The sequence below is a fragment of the Haliotis rufescens genome, unplaced genomic scaffold (genome assembly GCF_023055435.1).
Source record: "Haliotis rufescens isolate VD_foot unplaced genomic scaffold, xgHalRufe1.0.p SCAF_9, whole genome shotgun sequence".
Classification (NCBI taxonomy): domain Eukaryota; kingdom Metazoa; phylum Mollusca; class Gastropoda; order Lepetellida; family Haliotidae; genus Haliotis; species Haliotis rufescens.
In genome coordinates, this window is record NW_025964383.1 from 45,748,648 (window position 1) to 45,773,238 (window position 24,591).

Consider the following 24,591-nt stretch of genomic DNA (forward strand, 5'->3'; position numbering starts at 1 on the left):
ATATGGTACTGACAACCCACTTATACTGGTATTTCGATTGCAACCCACGAGTATTGGCATTGTACTGACAACCCACTAATACTGGTATTGCGATGCCAACCCACGAGTACTGGCATGGTCCTGACATCCCACCAATACTGGTATTGCGATGCCAACCCACGAGTACTGGCATTGTACTGACAACCCACTTATACTGGTATTTCGATTGCAACCCACGAGTACTGGTATGGGACTGAAAAACCCACTTATACTGGTATTGCGATTGCAACCCACGAGGAATGGGATGGATCTCACTACCCACTAATACTGGTATTGCGATGGCAACCCATGAGTACTCATATAGTATTGACAACCCACTAATATTGGTATTGCGATGGCAACCCACGAGTACAGATAGGGTACTGACAACCCACTAATACAGGTATTGCGATGGCAACCCACGAGTACTCGTATAGTACTGACAACCCAATAATACTGGTATTGCGATGGCAACATACGAGTACTGGTATGGTACTGACAACCCCCTAATACTTGTATAGTACTGACAACCCACTGATACTGGTATTATGATAGCAGCCCACGAGTACTGGTATGGTACTGACAACCCACTTATACTGGAATTCCGATTGCAACCCACGAGTATGTGCGTTGTACTGACAATCCACTAATACTGGTATTGCGATGGCATCACACGTGTACTGGCATTGTACTGACAACCCACTAATACTGGTATTTCGATCGCAACCCACGAGTACTTGTATAGTACTGACAATCCGCTAATACTGGTCTGAAGTCTGAATTCGCGACTAGGATTCGCACGTATAAGTATCAATTGGACTGATACACCAACGATGAAAATGTTCCTCTCTCATTACGAGTAAGCAGATTAAATGTTTACTAGTTAACTTTAATAGAGTAATATGTTATTCATGATAATACATATCGGTATATTTGTGTTTTTCCCTTTTCAAACATATCATTACATCTTTGCCGGTACTTTTTCCAACTGTTCACTTAAACAATGTTCAAAATATACGTGGGTAATACATACATTGCTATACTCGTCTCAGTCAGGCATACTGTTTCCAGAACAATTTGTATATCAAAACGTTTTGCAATAAACTAATAATAGAAACGACATCTAAAGGGAACAAACTGAAAGGTTGTCTGATGTACATAAAACTAGTTGAAATTGAAAGTTTATCAAGTACAGTTCGACAACATGAATTATAGATAACTGTTATCATTGGTCTGAACACATTCTAATCATGAACAGATTCATGACATACCTCCTCATTAAAGGGAAACTGAAAGTCAACTGTCAGTACGAAGTCTGAATCCGCGACCACAAGTCGCCCAAGTAATATTTCCCCGAGGTCCTACCACTTAGCTCGATACACCAACATTGAACATGTGCTTCCCTCAAAACGAGTAAGTATTACAAGTGTTTACTTGTTTTCTGTTACACGGTCTTTTTGGTGAGATTATAGATGGGTATATATTCCTTTTTTTAATTTTCAGACAGATCATGAAATCTTTGGTGATCCTATGTTTTGCGTCCGTTGTACTTTTGATAGGAGGTAAGTTTGACAAATCTTTTTGTTTCACCCAGGCTTCTGCTTCAGAAAATAATAACAATGTGCTTAATAAGTCAGAACAAGGAGATGATTTCATAGGTCTGTAACTCGCATAAACACAATATCCTATTTTGACAAATCTTTTTTTGCTATCGCAGTGATTATTCCATTATTAACGAAGTTCGACCTAAATCGAGTTACAGGGACTTCAGCAATTTCTTTCGTTATTTGGAACAAATGTGACCCATTGATCTAATGCGTCTAATTTGCTGTCATAGTTTTGAATACTTTTTGATGTTATTCTCATCTAAATATGTATTCTATTTTGCATAGCAACACCCTGCAAAGATGGCCAGCACTGCGCAGTTTGTGATGAAACGGGTGACTGCTCATCAACGTGTCACCCTGGGTATTTCAACAAGCGATGTACATCTATGTGCAACAGTGGCTGCAGACATAAAGCGTGTGAACTGCTCAAAGGTAGTGGCATCGCGGCGTGCATCCATGGCTGTAATCCAGGACTCCAGGGTACAAGCTGCAGCATACCATGTGAACATCAGAGACAGTGTACAGAATGTAAAGGGGGATGTGACGACGGCTACTGCCAGATTGGGTCAGTCTGTGTTTCTGGATGCGTTGACTCCTACTATGGCCTTGACTGCAAGAACTGCTCTGAACGATGTAAATCGTGTAATAGAAGCACGGGAATGTGTAGCCAGTGTCATTCTCCGTACACTGCCCCCAACTGTGAGATGCCATGTGAGAATTGTAAAGGAACATGCAAGGCTGGATGTGAAGAAGGCTGTAATCCTGGATTTTATGGTCATTGGTGTGACAAGGTGTGTGGTGAAAACTGCCGCGCCGGCCTTGACGCAACTTTTGTGCTAGAATGTGACAGAAATGTCTCCAACACGTGCATCCTCGACTGCGACAAGAAGACAGGACATTGCATCCACGGTTGTAATCCCGGATTCTATGGCCATTGGTGTGAAAAGGTGTGCAGTGAAAACTGCCTCCCTGACCCCGACGGAACTTCATCATCAGCCTGTGACAGAAATGTCTCCGCCAATTGCACCCCCGAATGTGATAAAACGACAGGATACTGTATTCATGGCTGTAATGTCGGATGGCATGGTACTAACTGCTCATCTCGATGTACCTCAAAGTGTGCAAATCTGCCCTGCGCTGAGTCAGGAGCGTGTGTAGATGGTTGTGCACCAGGGTATGCTGGGACTGACTGTACATGCTATGAGAACTGCATCGATCATGATTGCCACTCGGAGAACGGAACCTGTGTGAAAGGGTGCGACAATGGTTACTATGGTGAATTTTGTAACAATTCCTGTGAGATATGCATTGATGGGATTTGTGACCAGGAGTTTGGAACCTGCACACAAGGATGCAACATTACTGATCATGGATGCAAATCTACCTGTTCAAGTGACTGTTCGATAGACATCTGCCGAAATCAAAGTACATGTGGTAAGATAATATTCATTTCAATAATAATACTAAATACTAAAGAAAATTTAAAAACATTACACATGAAAAAAACCCAGAGAACAAGGGTGGAAGATATCGGTATATTTCTTGTCATCTTAACATGTCTTATGTTGAGTACAAATACCATGTATGTCATATTGTCATAATAGTGTTTAAAAGGAAATTAATACGATAATTCACAGATACAATATTTAGAATTCCTCCACTGTTCAACATGTACAGTTATCCGTTATAATTATAATTCCCTAGCTGTTACAATAAGACATAGCTATGCAAAATCCATATGTACAGACACGTAATATAGATACGGATATCGAAAGAAGTCATGTCATGGCTGGTAGGTATTTCCACACACGTCCATTTGTGGGTGTTCTTAACATGTTACAAGTAGTGTACGCGTACAGTGGACTCACGTACCGACACAAGGCTCATGTTGTAATCATGTTACGGTAATCCTCTCAATGCCTCGATACAGAGAGGAAACTGGAGAATGAGACCGAAAATATGTGCCGGCGTCTGGAATAGACAGTTTCCGAAATTTGAATAATGATGTTGTAACTATGATTTAACGGGACCGGGAATACTTTTAGATCGGTTAATAGAGAGTGACTGGGGTCTTCACATTCCGTCGTGTTAGACAGTCCTATGTATTCGTCGATGTATCTGCAAAACAATAAGAAACAAAATTGAATACCCAGCACAAACACAAACTTCAGTGTTTGACAGACTGATATCGTGCTCTCTCCTCATGGCTATTCCAACATGATTGTATTTAACGGCATTGTTAATGTCTCATTAACTTAACATAGCATCATTTTATTCAGCAGGTGTGCAACCGGAGGTTCATAGCAACTACATCATAATAGGACTGACAACAGTGCTGTGTCTTATGGGAATCCTGTTAGCAAGCTGCATGTGTCTTCGAAAATATTCATCAACAAGAAGGTAAGCATTTAATAGTTAAACCAGCAAATAATATGCAAAAGGGTACATTTATACATTTTGCAAATTACACATGCTAGCTTCCGTAAAGATAGAGTTTCGGAGCCGAATTCTCCAGCCGCCTATGTCGATCACAATTTTTGACCAAGGAGATTAGTTCATTTAGTATGTAGAACGTGTGTGTAGAAGTGAGGGTCATTAACCTTACTGTTAGATGACTCCGAGGTTATTCGGCGTCTGAGCAATTGATAATAAGCTGTAGATTGAAAACAACTGGATGTTTTTTGCTTGTGATGATTCGTCTTCATCAGTTGTCCAAAGACAAAACGTTCACATATTTTAAATGTAATATTTTTTTTTCCCTTTATCGAGAAAGTAAAGTGAAAGTGCTGCATTAATACAGCGAAAATGTCGAACATGGCGCGATTGTAACGCATCAGTGGCGTTTGTGTTGTACATGAAATCAGATAAGCAGATACATAAAATTGGGGAAGTAAATATGGCGACTGCATTTTTTAAAGCCATGAACAAATCTTAGATTATGATGCTGAAGCAGAACTGCTTGAAATTGGCCCATCCCTCGATCCTTTTTCTAATTACTTCTGCACATAGATCATTCACATTACCAGTTATTCCGACATGGACTTCTTCCATATAGCGTTAGGCAATGAATTTTGCATATGTAATGAAAAGGTCAAAGTTGAAGATCACCATTAGAAAAACAACTCACAAATGCTTGTGGTTACACATGCTGAACATTATTTATGCATTTCCCATCAAACTTGGTAGGATGAGACCTTGCTTTGAAAAGGGTTTGATCAATGTTAGTGACAGATGCAACATTAAATTTCGATAACCGGTTACCTCTAAATACACGGAACTTGATATTTACATGTTTCTTGAGACGTAATTCAGAATTAGAATACTGTTTGTATTAGTTTCAATATAGCCAGGAATGGTACTCTCGTTTCACTGGATTGTTTGGTTCATCGATAACTTCATTGTCTGGTTTGTTTACAGGTTTGCGTCGCATGGCATGAGTACTGCTTTACTGCAGGCAATAAATACTTACTTTATGTATGCAAATTGTATGAATGGAGGGTGCTACCGGTAGAGCAGGACATGCTTACCCTTTCCGCGAACACCTGGTATCATCACTGATTTTCAGTGCTCCATGCATATAATTTCCACGACTATTTGCCCTTTACGTCAGGTGGAATCTGTTTTGGCAGAAAATCTTGGCTGGTTATTCTCTTGCATTAATAATTCATATCTAGTAATACTTCCACAAGCGATATCAATTGCATTTATACCAAACGCTATATTTTACTATTATTTAACCTTCTTTCAATATAGGACAAATCAAGCAGACCACTACTTGGAGGCGTACCAGCCCGCGTCAATGTATTGGGAAATAGCAGATGAAGATGTGAACCTAGAAGGCCAACCACCGTGAAGCGGATGTTGCATCGGATGGTACTTCTGAAGACAGCCTGTCCTATTCTCATCTTGTGAGGGACTTCTTTGTTGATGAAAACTGAAAACATAAAAATGTAGCTTATGCCATCACCACCGGAGGGGGGGGGGGGGGGGGGTGTGTGTGTATTATTGTTCTCACTTTTTTTATACTTGGGGTGATTATCAAAATTAGGAGTGACATGTTGCTCTTTACGGCAGTATAGTATTACTACGTGGGTTCAAATAACAGGTACCTCTATTAATTTTCTTTGAACCCATTTAGTCAGACTCCCATGCCGACCACAACATTCTGCCATTGTAGTTTGCGTGAAGCCAACCTTGCTTTATTCTAACAATATTTCGATTTTTTGGGAAAGGATAACATCCAGTCCTCACTAATCTAATACATTTGAAACACTTTTCTGGAACAATATTCTTTAAATAAATTCCCTCATCTGAACTTGCTGCCTTGGAACATACAACATACAGCCACCAGTTCAGCACTTGGGAGGTCATAATGTACTGCAAGCAATATACTTCATACAACAGTGTCACACCAGCTGCACTTACCCGATATCAACTCACAGCCCGTGTTGTCTGTTTGACCTGAAAGTGAAAGGTGTTCACTTTACACATTGAATCCTCATGTATGTAACCGCACCTGTTTGGCATGTTCATGGATTTTTTTAATGAAATCATGCATTTCCTGAAGTCAGTTTGGCAAATTAACCCATTTGAACACTTACAGGAGTCTTTTATCTGTTGCAAACCGAAATTGTTTCAGATTTGGTAAAAAACATAACTTTGAATTAAATCTTATTCAATGTCACAGAAACTTTTGTTGTGCAGTTTATATCATCAGCATTTGCAATTGTTTGTGAATCACTATCAAATAGTGAGCGTGACCGTTTCCTGCCCTCGCATGCACCGAAGGTGAAGATCATTGCCAAACAAAGAGGGGTGATGGTGGTGGTGTGGTGTATTTCTGCTCTCACGTTTGTTCAACCTCATGGTTGTTATCAACTTTTTAGAGTGATACGTTTGCTGTTTTGGGGCAATATAATCATAATACATGTTTTCAAATAATAGGTATATCTATTAATTTTCTTTGAACACATTTAGTCAGCATCCCGAGCCGATCACAACATTCTGCCATTTTAGTTTGCGTGAAGCCAACCTTGCTTTATTCTAACAATATTTTGATTTTTGTGAAACATATAAGAGTGAGTGAGTGAGTATGGTTTTACGCCGCTTTTAGCAATATTCCAGCAATATCACGGCGGGGGACACCAGAAATAGGCTTCACACATTGTACCCATGTCGGGAATCGAACTCGGATCATCGGCTAGGCTACCCGACCGCCCGAAATATATAAGATCCAGTCCTAACTGACCTAATACATTTGAAACATTTTGCAGCAATAATGTTACAAACTGCTCTCGTTGGAAATTGCTGCCTTTGAAAATCAACGCTAAACATGACAGTCACTAGTTCTGCACTTGGAAGGTCAGAATGTAGCGTAACCAATATACGTTATACAGCAAGCTGGCTGAAAACACCCCGAGATCGACTCAAGGCTGTGGGCTGTCTGTTTGAGTTGAAAGTGAAGAGGTGTTCTATGCGTTATCTATTCAATTTACTCATGAATATGTTTTTCGTCGACTCCTTTGTATCTACATGTATGTAACTACACCTGTTTGTTTCTATCTTTACAAAATACTTCTCTCGCCTGTTCAATGTCCATTCAAACACAACACTTAATTCTTACCGTGTGTGGGTACTAGTATGTAGTCTTTCGGTTAAGTATTTCTAAAGGGATTGTAACAGACTCACGGGGACTGAAGTTGGGAGCAAACACGTATGCGCCCAGATATTTCGGTAAGTAAATATATGCGAACTCATCATAAATTTCTGTACATTTTGTATAAACATGGTTAAGGGATGAACGTAGAAATGAGAAATGACTGTGTAGAGAAAGAGGAATAACTATTTTGTGCCGCGTTATATAATCCTATATTTTAATATGTATATGGTATTCATGTCCTATTCAAACGACAACTTTATTCCACACCTAACGTTATATGTCATTTTCCATGATGTTTAACGATCTGATGGTCTGAAAGTTTATTTGCCTGACATTTATCTTAATCGCAGCCTCCTTCTCTGGTCCAAACAAGCTGTATGTTAGTGATGGGAACTTTTAAATCAGTATTCATTGCGTTAAGAAATGACTCGCGTCGCAAGATGTCTATTCGCTTCAGCGACCTTTGAGATACAAATTCAAACAAAACTAGGCTGGGGTCTACAAGCATGAATACCTTTGGGATATGTGAGAGCAGACGAATCATTTGACATAGTGAAAGATGCTATCGTCGACTACGCCAAAGAACGGGGTGTGACAATTACAAATATAATTCTCCTACGACACTGGGAAGGCTCGAACCCAACCTATACCATCCGCATAGCAGTTCCTGTACAGTGTGCCAAGATAATATTGGACGACAACACATTCTGGCCCGAGAACGTGAACTGTAGAGAATGGGTTCCCCGTAACTCATGGTACTCTAATGATAAGCAAGGCGAGAGTGAGTATTAACTGTGATGCCTCATCCTGCAACTCTAGCCATCAACGTATGTACACTGATGACCCTACTCAACCTAGCAACATGGAACATTCGTGGGATCAAACATGGAACGGCTGAGCTGTGCAATAAACTCGACATATGTGACGTCGTGCTTGTTACAGAGCACTGGCTAGACAGGGAAAACTTACAGTTTCTGGAAACATTCCACGACAATTTTAATGTATATTCGAAATCCAGCTGTGACTCTAACCAGCATCAGCGAGGTTCTGGAGGTGTAGCCATGTTTGTACGGAAAGGTGACTGGTGCAAAGTTACTCTAATTGACACCCACTACAGCCGCCACGTACTGTGCATTAAACTACACATCGGCACTAGCCATGTGTATGTACTTGGGACTAGATTGCCATCAACAAATGTCCTAGACAGTGTGTACTATGAAGAACTGTACTATGTTATGGAACTTTATGATATTCTCTCTCAAGAATATCCAACCTACCTTCTAGGAGACTTTAATACTGACATCAGTCATGATATCAATATGAAACCCAGGGCTAGGTGCCTATTACGACTGCTTAGCGAACGTCACCTTTATTCGGTGGTTCCACTTGATGAATACAGGTACACTTTCCATAGTAAATGTAACAAAGTAAAAACATTAATTGACTACGTCTTTATAGATATTGATTCACTAAGCAGTGTTACTGGATATGCCATAGACACTAGCATTCCGTATAACATCTCAGATCACCTACCAATACTCGTTTGTATTCATCTCCCTGTACATATTGGGAATTATCATGGAGAGAACCTAAACTGGACTAAGGCAAGTGAAATTGACCTAATGCTATATCGATACCAAACGGAAAACTACTTCCGCGACACTCAAATTAACAACGCTCACTTTGATAGCAATGCAGAATATAGTGAATACTACTGTGACTTTATCACAGGTTCTCTACATGCCTCTGCCGCCGGTAGTATTCCATCCACACGCTTTAGACCCTATCTCAAACCTTACTGGAAGAAAGATGGTCTTAATAATTTACATAAAGAAATGCGAAATTATCGCCGACAATGGGTTACGAGTGGTAAAGTTAGAGACAAAAACGATGCTGCCTATGCAAAATATAAAGAAAGTAAACGTCTCTTCCGTAAGAAACATCGCCATGCAAAACACCAGTTATCTAAAGATAAATTTAATGAAATATACGCGGCAGCAGAAGTAGATGTCAAAGAATTCTACAAAACGACAAAACGCTACAAACGCTATAAAGGTAATACTGAAAAGCTTGTCTTTGGCACTCAAACTTGTTACGAGGGAAAGGATATTTGCAACCTGTTTGGACTGTATTTTCATACACTAGCTACTCCTTGCTCTGATGTTAAATGTGACTATGCACATGCTCAGAATGTTAAAGAGCGAGTTGCTAATATTGAAACGATAGACGATATAGATAACGACACCAGATCTCCACTGCATTATCCATTCACTAAAGATGAAATCCATTGTGCAGTAAAACGACTTAAAGTTCGAAAGTCGCCTGGTCCTGACGGTATTGTAAATGAGCATATAAAGAAGGCTGGTAGATCTCTGATGTATCATATTGCCTTACTATTCAATGCCATGATCAACTTTGAATACATTCCAAAATCATTTTCTATAGGTCAAATTCTACCTATACACAAAGGCCATGGTAAACCAAAATATGACCCTGCCAATTATAGAGGAATAACAATGACGCCTGTATTAAGCAAACTCTTTGAAAGACTTCTTCTCAACAGAATAGAGTCGTGGGTAGATAATAACATAGAATTTCCCCATCCTTTCCAATTTCGATTTAGACGTCACTATGGTGCTGAAACGGCTGTACTTACGCTAACAGAAAATATTGCATATTACAATGAAAGGATGTCGCCCGTATACTGTGCATTCTTAGATAACGAAAAAGCATTTGATCGGGTATGGCTTGATGGATTATTTATTAAACTGTATGATATAGGAATAACGGGTAAACTATGGAGAATATTAAGGCTCTCCTACAGCTCTATGAAATCATTTGTATGTTTTGAAGGATTTAAGTCGGATGCCTTCCCCGTGAATCAAGGAGTAGGTCAAGGTAGAGTAATGTCCGCCTGGCTTTTCACGCTATTTATTAATGACCTCCTATATGAACTTGAAAACTCAGATTCTGGCTTAATTCTCCCATGGGGTAAATGTCCTGGGATCCTTCTTGCTGACGACACTACTTTATTGAGTATCTCAAATAAGGGCCTGCAAAATCTTCTTGATGTCGTTCAAAACTATGCTCACATGTGGCAGCTAAAATATAATGTAAGCAAGAGTGCAGTTCTATACTTTGGATGCCCAAACAATAAGGTTCAAACCACTAATGTATCAATTGGCGATATGCATGTTCCACAAATGAAATCTATTAAATATGCAGGTGTATATCTTAGTACAGATAAATCATCACTTGAACGTACAAAATCTGCATGTGAAAAGTTACGTGTACTCATCAACACTAACCATAATAATGGGCTGTACTTTGGTGGTCTGAATCCTTTATCTGCAGCACGTATCTGGGAGAGGGTAATCTTGTCATGTGGCCTCTATGGATGCAGCGTATGGGGTAAACTTCCTCTTAGAGAATATGAAATGCTTGAAGTCGTACAACGTCAATTTTGTAAAAAAGTTCAGGGACTACACAGGCGCACTCCCAGTATTGTTGTATTGGATGCTATCGGCATCATGCCACTACAGTATTACATAGATAAAAGAGCACTCAACTTCTTAGGAAAGCTATGCAATGCAAAGTGTAACTGTGTTTTTAAAGTTATGTTTCTAGTTCGCCTGGGTCAATTTATGTGTACAGATAGTTTTACATGCAATGTATGGAGTAGAAAATCTCCGATATATAATATGCTACAACTTGTACAGAAGTATAACCTAAGTAATACACTTGTTAACTATGTCAATAATTGTCAATTTATTAAAAAGAAATGCTGGTCCAAGGCCGTGAATGATGCTATTAAATCTCATCGAGATGATGTATTTTATGTCCATCTTAATTCAAGACTCAGTCTGTCAAGATATGTTAGAATAAGATCAAGTACTGAACACTATCTCTGGAAACTAGCCCTGGAGAAGTATGACCATTTAACTAATATTGCAAGGCTTGTATTCTATGGATCAGCTGAAATTGTCTCTAGAGAATGCTATTGTAAAACTGTTGCCAATGATATTGTAAAGCACGTGTTTATGTCCTGCACGATCAATATGAATGACCGAAATTTACTTTTTAACACCATATGTGATATCATGGATGTAAATGTTTTTGTTAAGATTTGGGAGAAAGATGATGATATTATTCTTGCGTTCTTACTTGGTGGATGTCCAATAGAATGTATTATGGAGCTAGAAAGAGATGTGTGGGCAGAAGTAATAATTAATGTAAGCCGCTTTATAAGGAAATGGCAACACCTGCTAGAAAACTTGTATCTTTATGCACATGTGTAAATATACCCCCAATTCATGTTAAACATGTAACATAACCATACCTGCATAATGTAATCTTCATTCAATTGGAGGAAATAAAGAATATCTATCTATCTATCTATGGACTGTAATAATTATGAAATCTGTCCATTAAAGCCTTTAAAATTGAAATGGTTTGGAGGTTTCGTAAAGGTACCAGGTAGTTGGACGCACATATATAGAGAGCACACAGACGCTGCAGAACACGCAGGGGTGGCAATATTTTACGTTCGCTTCATCGGGCACCTTTCCTCATTCCTCACAGCGACTTGTTTCTTACTGCCCCACACATGCTCTGACCAAGCTTCCGGTGGAGGTTCACGGGACGCATCTGTTGAACATAAATAATACCATATTATACCATTTATGCCACCAGAAACAGTAGTTTTGTGTGTGTGTGTTAAGAAAGGTAATGTAAGATGACTCAATTATTGTCCAAAATAATGACAATTATGTTGTTTTTTATAATAAACGTTCAGCTAAATCTCACGTGCGTATTACGACCAACTGGTCCCTTTAAATTAAGAGATTATTTTGTCTCCGGCATCTTTGTCTGTTTAAAAAATGCAATTTTGTCATGTAGAAATTTCCCCTTCAATAAACAACCAATGAAGACAATTTTGATACCAGATAGGTTTCTGTCAATAATAATTGTTTGTGATGCGAAAACAGTTTGTTTCATGATAATTATTTCATAGTTATCTTGCTCTCAAACGATTAAGTCATGTAACTTTAAAAAGAAACATTAAATAAGTATCTGCTTCCATGAGAAACGTGTACTATTACAATATTGATGATGAGAGTTTGGGTGGTATTCAAGACTGACGGTGGGTAAAGGGAATCCATGTTTTTGACGTAAACGTGATAATAGAATGGTAAAACATGATTAAAAAATGTCCTTTTATTGCATACTCCTATTAAATGCATCCATGTTATTGACAACTGAATTATGTAATTAAGACAATTCAAGTTGTACAGTACATGGTACAAATGCGAGTGTGCTTGTCGTAAGGAGCGACTAACGGGATATGATGGACCGATGCTCATGATGTCAGTCACTTGATTGCCTGGTCCAGACTCGACCGCGGTCAATATAGCTGGATTATTGCTGAGTGCGTCATCAAGCAACAAGCAAACAAAACTGCGAGTATAATGGTTTCTTATTTGGAGTTGATTACGTTTAATACAAAACTGTCGGTCCTAGGTATGAAGGGACCACTTCGACCATTAAGTATGAGAGCGTTATACTGTTTTTTTCATTTAGCAAGCGTATACGTACCTTTGCTAATAACAAGATAAATGCAGATGAGCATACAATTACTGTTTTATGCCAAAAGGAAAACACACAACAATTTCAGCACACGTTTTCTCACTTAAGCATATTTCTCAAATTCTAATAATACCATTCTTTGACAAGGAACTACACCGTCATTTTTAAAGCGATTTAGCTCAAGTACAGGCACTGAACAATATTCTGTGGATTGTAACCTGTTTCTGTAAGGTACTGTCAGGATTTCAAGAATCCTTGACTTGTATCATATATATATGGTGGAGGGAAATTGAATACAAAAGCTTGGTTATCCACGAATTACTGGAAAAAACTGGGTATTACAAACCCCAGTAACTTAGTTCATTACAACTAGACTAAGTCAATACTAGATCGATAAGTGTTCCGAAACCACTTACTGACGGAACCTAAGTTCGAACCACAAATTTTCAGCATGTAAAATAAGTTATGTGATGTTTCAAATATGCCTCCAGGAGCAGAAATGAAAGATATGAATCTACTTGTAAAATGATTGTACAGTGCACAGTATTGTACGCACTTGGGTCTATGACCTTTCATAATATAAACCTTTGAATTGCCTACAAAATGCTCTACATTTTATTCACTAACAAATCTACAACCGATCACTTTGACAAGAGTTAATCGCAACAACAAAATAAACACTCAATCGACAGTAAAACATGAATGTATTCTGGAGATAAGAAAAGACCTGATTCAACATTCCTGTTGTGTATATCTTCTCTCTTTATAATCATTTCCTCACATACGGCAGAAGGGTGTAAAATAATAGCCAAAGACGGCTTCGTTGGTGATGCATATATTAGCTGGTCACAGTAGATGATATTGTGAGTGACCATGCATTGAATTTTCTCTATATCACAGAAAGTACCTGCATATTATTATTATAAACATTGACAAGCTAATATTCGAATAGGGAAAGCACGTGAAATATGCCTATGGTATACATAACAACTTGAACCACCTGATATCGGAATCTTGGCCAGCATGAATCAATATTACCCATGCTGTCTGTATGTATGCCTCTACTTCACACATGTGTATCCCACAGCCAGCTGACACAATCTCATAGTGTAACAGTCTTCATATATCGGATTAGCATAAGGGGATTCCCCTACTTGTTTACAAGATGTGGTGTAGTACATTGTCAGTCACAAGCATATGCTACAGTCAACTTACAACCTAGTTCGGATTTTAGGATTTCATTCGCAATAAACAGGCTGATGGGTATGGGTAAAATAGGCCGGTGACGATGCAGGTGAAGTGACAAGAAGTAGTCCTGAAACGTCGTTACAAATAATAGAGAAATTGTGATCAATTAGAGTCTTGTGTCTGATTTCTTGTAGGCTATTCGACAAGTCATATAGATATTTCTCCTTTCTTGGCCATCTGTCTTGTTCAGGTGCAGTGAATAATAAACCTGTTTAAGTTTGGATATATGATGCCATACTCAAGTTGATCACAGTACATAGGAAACATTATGCTGCTGTGCTGATACAGAAATGATATACTATGAATGCATAATTTTATGTCAGTAGCAGGGTGTATGCAATGTAACGTGCTCCATTCATTTGAAAAGTTGAAGAAGAAATGAGGGGGAATATAAGTGGTGATGTGAATTGTGATATTGAGGAAATGATATAATATGTTGTTATCTACATTCACAAGTCTCATCATATAGGTTTGCACGAAAACACTTGAACTTGTTTAGTTGTCAATAGTGCATAAGATAATCATGCAATGATCAATACTTAGTGTGAAATTGACTTCCGCCAGAACAGATACAAATGATATATCACTAAGATATGAGTATTGTACTTAGGCTAAAGACGTGCAATGGTGATTGGGATTATTAAAAGTTGTAATTATTTAATAATTTGTCATAAACCTGGTTTAATACTTTTAATTCATAAAGAGATATTGACCCCTAGATTCAACCAAAATGACGGACAATAACTGAAATAAATGCTAAAATAGTCAACTAATAGTATACACATTCATATGATATCATCCGACATAATGCCTTGAAGGTGTTGGCACATAAGCAATATTACCAAGGAAAAAGATATGTATATATCGGTATTTGTAGGAATCTGACACTGGTATATGATACATTAAAAGAGAACCCTGTTTAAACCGATCGATCACACTACAAATCCTTGATCATAAAATCCGACAAGTGTCGAACAAGGCTATGAATACATGTCGCTAGTGGAGCTGTTCATGCCGGAATGTGTTCATTGCGTCAGGGCTTTGCGGGAAGGTTGGTTGGATATATGATCCCATACTCAAGTTGATCACAGTACATAGGAAACATTATGGTGCTGTCCTGATAAGGAAATGATATACTATGAATACATAATTTTATGTCAGTAGCAGGGTGTATGCAATTTAACGTGCTCCATTCATTTGAAAAGTTGAAGAAGAAATGAGGGGGAATATAAGTGGTGATGTGAATTGTGATATTGAGGAAATGATATAATACGTTGTTATCTACATTCACAAGTCTCATCATATAAGTTTGCGTAGTGTAAAATTGACTTCCGCCAGAATAGATACAAATGATATCTCACTAAGATATGAGTACATAATGAAGAACTTGCTTTGAACTAATTGTCTTGTGGAACGTTCTACTGTTTGATTGATGTCGATGTGCATGGGAAGCAGTTCAGTCACCTCGCATCTACTCCCGATGCATCCCGCGAAGATTGGGGGAGCATGTGAAGATAGAAGCGACAGAATCCTTTTCATAATTATACAAGAAAATCGGCTAAAAACTCATCATTATCAACTGAATGTGCAGGTTAGAAAGACGAATATGAAAAATGGTTGTAGTATACATGTATACGTCTTTCATATATATATATATATATATATATATATATATATATATATATATATATATATATATATATTTATATATATATATATATATATATATATATATCGAAAACGTTATGTAAATACTATTTCAATTAATGTATCAATCTTTCACAATAGTTCTACCACGTGTATATTACACAGAGTACATCGATATGTATTTATTTCTTTATAATCACAAGCGGATTATTGAACCAAGATATAGTGTTGGTACTATGTGACATATATTAGTGTAGAAGAAGCCAAAGAGATGTAAAACCCCCAAGTGAAGCATTAGATAAAGTGAATCCCATTTGTATAGACAGATTTTTATAGCACAATGGTCGCATAAGATATGAAAACCCTGTGGATTCATAGTTAATAGTTTTAGTCATTCATAGACATATGAATACATGTCTGGCTTGGCAATATCGGTCTACATCTAGACTGCTTCACTGTTTGAAGAGATCACCATCACCTTCAATAGATGTACATCGATGAGTAATACATCCATATGGTAGAGCGGAGAAAATTGCATCTGGGAATGGGATATCCCCAGGTTGTAAAGGTTCATCTAAGGATGTTGGATTTAACATAGTGAAATGAAATTATAACCAGTTATCGCAAATTGCACGCGCTGAGGATATGTGTTAGATAGAACTAACGTCATGCAAATGTTTTTGTTATACTTAGGAGATAGACTGCGCGTTCGGTTCCAAATTCAATTTTGCACAGTTAATTCTACAGGTAAACTAGCTCTTCAATGTAAAAACAGTATGTTTATCTCCATTCTACCATGACTAAATAAAACGCGTACTCTTTGGTGTAGCAAATATATCCAGTCCAGTGTTTCGAATGGGTTGTCAATCTCAATTACGGAATCACCTACAACATCCTGTAAACAAAATACACATATCCTGAAGCAGTTTGGTATCACCGTAATACTTCACTCGAACCTATGACAGGCATTGGAAGCATATAAGGACGGCAACTTGAGAAGCTAGCATGAGGTGGGCACCCCTAAAGAAAACTAAGCAAGCTTTGCACGGATTTTGTTCTACACCGCACGCCACCATTATGAAGTCATATCGTTCATTGTGACGCAAAACATATGACGTCACAGACGTACATAAAAAAGCACCAAATTCTAAGCTCTGTGTTGTCTCCAAAAATTAAATAACTCTCTTTGTAGACTTTTCTGCACTAAATGTATTGCCACACAAACTTTGTATATTGGAGGAGCCGCAACTTTGCATTTTGTAACCTGTAATTGTAGATGTTATTATTTAAATATGCTTTCCGACAATGACTGAAAAAGTACTATTCCATGAATATTAGCTTCCGCGTTGATGCGACCGTCAAACCAGCTGTTTCAATCAGAGGGTTTTCTTGTTATGTAATAGCCTCTGACCCATCAGAATCGAGTAATTTACAAATTCATGGTAGAATTACTAATATAATGATTATCATTATTAAATGGGAATGGTATTTGTACACCATGATACGCTGTTCTGATATATTTAAGTTGTGAAACCGCAAACTCTTTCTCTCAAATAACCAGCAGCCAATCATCAGACGTTAAAAATTAAATCTTTCCATGATACATCTTTACAATGCTGACCCAACATACACCATTTGTTTCTGAGATGAATATGCAACATTATTGTAAACATTTGACCTCCTGAGCTTTACACTGTTTGTGAAGTGTTGTTGTTAGAACCTATCCCCATTTCACATCAAACCTCTCTTATCACATACATCACCCACTGCATAGCATAATCTGCCATTGTCGTTGTAAACATGGGTTTCACATGTTCCAGTGTGCATTAATATACAAGAAAAATCGTATACAATACATTGTTAGTAATGTCAATGTGCGTTTGTGATAGCTGACCAAAGGGAGGTAACTCCACCGACTCTGTTACCGGATTTTCGAACATTGATAAGGGAATGAGAAAAAATCCATGTACACTTAGAGTAACGTAATAAGACTGGGACGCAAGTTTGTATACAGCCACAGATACACATTGCACAATATGGAGGTTGTGTAGCACCTTGTACACAGGTTGAAGATGATAACAATGTCCAAATATGTAGGTTGATGTCACCTCCAATCAGCATATTATTTTCATCTCTTTTGATACATAAGGTGAGTGAGTGCGTGAGTGCGTGAGTGCGTGAGTGAGTGAGTGAGTGAGTGAGTGAGTGAGTGAGTGAGTGAGTGAGTGAGGTGAGTGATTATTTAAAGTCACATCGGCAGTATTTCAGGCATATCGTGACTTGAGTTATGCATTTTTATTATATATTAAAAACTGTCATCGAAGGACAGTACAACAACCAGCAATATATCACAGATTATAGTTTTAAAACTAGTTTTAGAACAATACAAAGATCAGATTATGATAGGCGACAAACAATAAAAACAGGCTACATGTCACCAATAACTAAAGTTAGGCCACCATACCAGGGACCATGGGACTTACAGTACCTTTGCTACCTGCATGGTTCCCCAGTAGGATTTACACCATCCCTCCAGTCATTGGCGATTGTTGATGAGATTAGCCGAAAATTTAAATATACAAATATTCTGCGTTTAAAAACAGTGATAGATAAATTATTTTGAATGAAGTGGTCTTACATACCCTCTCAGGATGGCAATAATTTTACACTACTTTAACCCCCTTCGAGGATATAGCCACTTACAATTTCAAAAAAGATCTTTAATGGATGATACTTCGAAATACTTATCCCTTGAGATGGAAAAATCAATACAGTCAAGCAGGACATGCTTGACCGTGATTCTTTCATCACAAGGGATACAGAACGGAGGATCTTCTCCTTCCAAAAGATACTCGTGTGTATATCTCGAGTGGTCAATACGACATCGCCGCAAAATGACCTCTTCAAATCTGGACTGACAACCCAAGTAGGTGTAGCCAATAGTTGGTTTAATTTCATGTAATTTATTGACACCTACTTGGGTTTCCTACTTTTTTTTGTATAAGATCTTTGATGTAAGATCTTATAACAGGTTTATAATCAGTGTACGGGATCAGAAGTGGTGTCACAGATTTGTTGAGTGCTGATTTTGCAGCAGCATCGGCCATTGTATTACCTATAATCCCAACACGTTTGGGTAACCAACAGAAAACGATGTCGTATTGGCCAGTAGCAAGCTTATTAAACAATTCAACAATTTCAATTAAAAGTTGATGTGTGCTTGACAAGCTTTTATTGGCCAGAAGGCAAGAAAGAGAATATGAAAAAAAAATATGTACTGTTTATTTAGTTTGGCTGTTTGTATGTTTAAGTGCTGTTAAAATAGCATTTGCTTCCGCTGTAAAAATAGAACACTTATCAGGTAGTCTAGATGAGATAGTCTTTGATCCAAAGACAGTGGCGCTTGCAACAGTCTCACCATCCTTGGTTCAATCTGTAAATATAGATTTGTAAGTATCATATTTGCTTCGTAATTCATCATATTGCTGTTGATAAATTATTTGATTTGTGTCAGATTTCTTTAGTTTAGTTAAGGTTAGGTCAACCTCTGGCTGTACAAACTGCCATGGTGAAGAAGAGAAAAGCTGAGTGGGTGTTATATTTTCAAGATTTATTTTAGCAGCAGAAATATGAGATCTGTGTATCTGTTACCTCCCTTTGGTCAGCTATCACAAACGCACATTGTTTTTACTGACAATGTATTGTCTCCGATTTTTCTTGTATATTAGTGCACACTGGAACATGTGAAAACCATGTTTACAACGACAATGGCAGATTATGCTATGCAGTGGGTGATGTATGTGATAAGAGAGGTTTGATGTGAAATGGGGATAGGTTCTAACAACAACACTTCACAAACAGTGTAAAGCTCAGGAGGTCAAATGTTTACAATAATGTTGCATATTCATCTCAGAAACAAATGGTGTATGTTGGGTCAGCATTGTAAAGATGTATCATGGAAAGATTTAATTTTTAACGTCTGATGATTGGCTGCTGGTTATTTGAGAGAAAGAGTTTGCGGTTTCACAACTTAAATATATCAGAACAGCGTATCATGGTGTACAAATACCATTCCCATTTAATAATGATAATCATTATATTAGTAATTCTACCATGAATTTGTAAATTACTCGATTCTGATGGGTCAATCAGAGGCTATTACATCACAAGAAAACCCCTCTGATTAAAACAGTTGGTTTGACGGTCGCATCAACGCGGAAGCTAATATTCATGGAATAGTACTTTTTCAGTTATTGTCGGAAAGCATATTTAAATAATAACATCTACAATTACAGGTTACAAAATGCAAAGTTGCGGCTCCTCCAATATACAAAGTTGTGTGGCAATACATTTAGTGCAGAAAAGTCTACAATGAGAGTTTTTTAATTTTTGGAGACAACAGAGAGCTTAGAATTTGGTGCTTTGTTATGTACGTCTGTGACGTCATATGTTTTGCGTCACAATGAACGATATGACTTCATAATGGTGGCGTGCGGTGTAGAACAAAATCCGTGCAAAGCTTGCTTAGTTTTCTTTAGGGGTGCCCACCTCATGCTAGCTTCTCTAGTTGCCGTCCTTATATGCTTCCAATGCCTGTCATAGGTTCGCGTGAAGTATTACGGTGATACCAAACTGCTTCAGGATATATGTATTTTGTTTACAGGATGTTGTAGGTGATTCCGTAATTGAGATTGACAACCCATTCGAAACACTGGACTGGATATATTTGTAACACCAAAGAGTACGCGTTTTTTTTAGTCATGGTAGAATGGAGATAAACATACTGTTTTTACATTGAAGAGCTAGTTTACCTGTAGAATTAACTGTGCAAAATTGAATTTGGAACCGAATGCGCAGTCTATCTCCTAAGTATAACAAAAACATTTGCATGACGTTAGTTCTATCTAACACATATCCTCAGCGCGTGCAATTTGCGATCACTGGTTATAATTTCATTTCACTATGTTAAATCCAACATCCTCAGATGAACCTTTACAACCTGGGGATATCCCATTCCCAGATGCAATTTTCTCCGCTCTACCATATGGATGTATTACTCATCGATGTACATCTATTGAAGGTGATGGTGATCTCTTCAAACAGTGAAGCTGTTGGCAGTCTAGATATAGACCGATATTGCCAAGCCAGACATGTATTCATATGTCTATGAATGACTAATACTATTAACTATGAATCCACAGGGTTTTCATATCTTATGCGACCATTGTGCTATAAAAATCTTTCTATACAAATGGGGTTCACTTTATCTAATGCTTCACTGGGGTTTTTTACATCTTCTTCTACACTAATATATGTCACATAGTACCAACACTATATCTTGGTTCAATAATCCGCTTGTGCTTATAAAGAAAACAATACATATCGATGTACTCTGTGTAATATACACGTGGTAGAACTATTGTGAAAGATTGATACATTAATTGAAATAGTACTAACATAACGCTTTCGATATATATATATATATATATATATATATATATATATATATATATATATGAAAGACGTATACATGTATACTACAACCATTTTTCATATTCGTCTTTCTAACCTGCACATTCAGTTGATAATGATGAGTTTTTAGCCGATTTTCTTATATAATTATGAAAAGGATTCTGTCGCTTCTATCTTCACATGCTCCCCCAGTCTTCGCGGGATGCATCGGGAGTAGATGCGAGGTGACTGAACTGCTTCCCATGCACATCGATATCAATCAAACAGTAGAACGTTTCACAAGACAATTAGTTAAAAGCAAGTTCTTCATTATGTACTCATATCTTAGTGAGATATCATTTGTATCTATTCTGGCGGAAGTCAATTTTACACTACGTATTGATCACTGCATGATTATCTTATGCACTATTGACAACTAAACAAGTTCAAGTGTTTTAGTGCAAACTTATATGATGAGACTTGTGAATGTAGATAACAACGTATTATATCATTTCCTCAATATCACAATTCACATCACCACTTATATTCCCCCTCATTTCTTCTTCAACTTTTCAAATGAATGGAGCACGTTACATTGCATACAACCTGCTACTGACATAAAATTATGTATTCATAGTATATCATTTCCTTTTCAGCACAGCAGCATAATGTTTCCTATGTACTGTGATCAACTTGAGTATGGGATCATATATCCAACCAACCTTCCCGCAAAGCCCTGACGCAATGAATACATTCCGGCATGAACAGCTCCACTAGCGACATCTATTCATAGCTTTGTTCGACACTTGTCGGATTTTATGATCAAGGATTTGTAGTGTGATCGATCGGTTTAAACAGGGTTCTCTTTTAATGTATCATATACCAGTGTCAGATTCCTACAAATACCGATATATACATGTCGTTTTCCTTGGTAATATTGCTTATGTGCCAACACCTTGAAGGCATTATGTCGGATGATATCATATGAATGTGTATACTATTAGTTGACTATTTTAGCATTTATTCAGTTATTGTCCGTCATTTTGGTTGAATCTAGGGGTCAATATCTCTTTATGAATTAAAAGTATTAAACCAGGTTTATGACAAATTATTAAATAATTACAACTTTTAATAATCCCAATCACCATTGCAACTCTTTAGCCTAAGTACAATAATCGTGTGTAGCACACGAAGCCTTATTCAATCAATAATAATTTCAGTGAGTGGTACAGTTTTACCCTGCTTACATTCCAGCAATCACGACGCGAGACATAAGACGTCACACATTGTCCCCATGTTGGGAATTTTAACTGGATCTTCGTTGTGTTGAGCCAACGCGTCCACCACTTGGATATCACACCATACCAACATCAAATTACAATCTGATTTTATTGAACACAAGGCAACATAAACAGGTTTATTATTCACTGCACCTGGCCTAGAAAGGACAAATATCGATGTGACTTGTTGAATAGAAATCAGACACGAGACTCTAATTGATCACAATTTCTCTATTATTTGTAACGACGTTTCAGGACTACTTCTTGTCACTTCACCTGCATCGTCACCGGCCTATTTTACCCATACCCATCAGCCTGTTATGGCGAATGAAATCCTAAAATCCGAACTCCGCGATCTGCGATCCGAAAATCGGTTGTAAGTTGACTGTAGCATAAGCTTGTGACTGACAATGTACTACACCACATCTTGTAAACAAGTAGGGGAATCCCCTTATGCTACTCCGATATATGAAGACTGTTACACTATGAGATTGTGTCAGCTGGCTGTGGGATACACATGTGTGAAGTAGAGGCATACATACAGACAGCATGGGTAATATTGATTCATGCTGGCCAAGATTCCGTTATCAGGTGGTTCAAGTTGTTATGTATACAGCCATAGGCATATTTCCCGTGCTTTCCCTATTCGAATATTAGCTTGTCAATGTTTATAATGCGCGCCGGCGTGTGTACATGTTCAAGTGAATTTGTCATTGCATTGTTTTGTTTAGCTTATGTAAGATTATCCTTATTGTTTTATTGCTCGTGTTTGAAACTGTGTTTATTCGATTCCAGAGACTGTCCACCACAGAGAACTCGATAAACTGCCAAAATGAACCCAATCTGGCACAGAGAGAGTTACATGTACGTTAACTCAAATTGTTTGTTGTTTTGTTTGTTTGTTGTTTAACGTCGCACTCAGCAATATTCCAGCTATATTACGGCAATCTGTAAATAATAGAGTCTGGACCAGAGAATCCACTGATTGACATCATGAGTATCGATTTACGCAATTGGGATACAATAACATGCATCAACCAAGTCAGCGAGCCTGACCATCCGATCCCGTTAGTCGCCTCTTATGACAAGCATAGTCATCCTTTAGTTTGATGTTTTGTTTTTTTTTTAATTTAAACAATCTGTTTGTCTTATTATATTTTAGGAAGTTTAGTTCTATGTGTACCCCAATAATTTCTTTTTAAATTACTGTATGTATGTATCGTATTTTTTCTTTGTTTAGTGAAATAATTTGAAATAATGAAAGCAAACCGAATGTTGTTACATCATCTATGAAACAACAAGAACACAAGTAAATAGGTAGTTTATTGTGAGTTGAATGTTGTAGGGCCAACACACTGGAACCATGGATATGCTGTTAATGAAGAGATGTTGGATACTCCTGTATCTGACAGAGATCCTGGCCTTGTTACAAGTCACATCGGGATCGGGTTCGAGTCTGTCGGCATCAAACTTGGTCTTACTCTCGTGGTTATCGATCAAGTCACGTTTGCATACCCATATTCACTGTACATGCAGGTTGTAAACATGCTTACCAAGTGGAAAGAGAAGGACGGGAGAGTTGCAACCAGCCTGGTCCTCGTCAGAGCACTGTGGAGTTGCAATGACAGGTGTACCATTGGGTGGAGGACATTCTCAACATCCTTCAGGGACCGTTCACTGTGACTGTGTAATCAAGTCGGAGAGCTGTATGCACATGCCACTGTCTTGCTTTACGCGAGTAGGTATATAAGTAATGGACCCGTGAAGATCAGGGGTAGAATAGGTCTTCAGCAACCCACGCTTGCCGTAAAAGGCGACTATGCTTATCGTACAAGGTGACTAACGGGATCGGGTGGTCAGGCTCGCTGACTTGGTTGATGCATGTCATCGGTCCCAATTGCATGGATCGATGCTCATGATGTCAATTACTGGGTTGTCTGGTCCAGACTCGATTATTTACAGACCGCCGTCATATAGCGGGAATATTGCTGAGTGCGGCGTAAAACAACAAACAAACAAACAAAAATAAAAGGAATGCTTCACTGAGTTTCCCCGACCACATATAGAGAAATCATGCCTACATTTATGTTCTCTC

At 37.9% G+C, this 24,591-nt stretch overlaps 1 protein-coding gene across 1 annotated transcript in view; it reads left to right on the forward strand.

The window, feature by feature from the left end:
* Nucleotides 1-2,011: 2,011 nt before the first annotated feature.
* Nucleotides 2,012-24,591, forward strand: part of LOC125377379 (multiple epidermal growth factor-like domains protein 10) — a 31,442-nt gene continuing 8,862 nt past the window's right edge. The window contains exon 1 of the mRNA XM_048390442.1: nucleotides 2,012-3,059. Coding sequence (XP_048246399.1) covers nucleotides 2,012-3,059 — 1,048 coding nt within the window. The remainder of the gene's footprint in view (nucleotides 3,060-24,591) is intronic.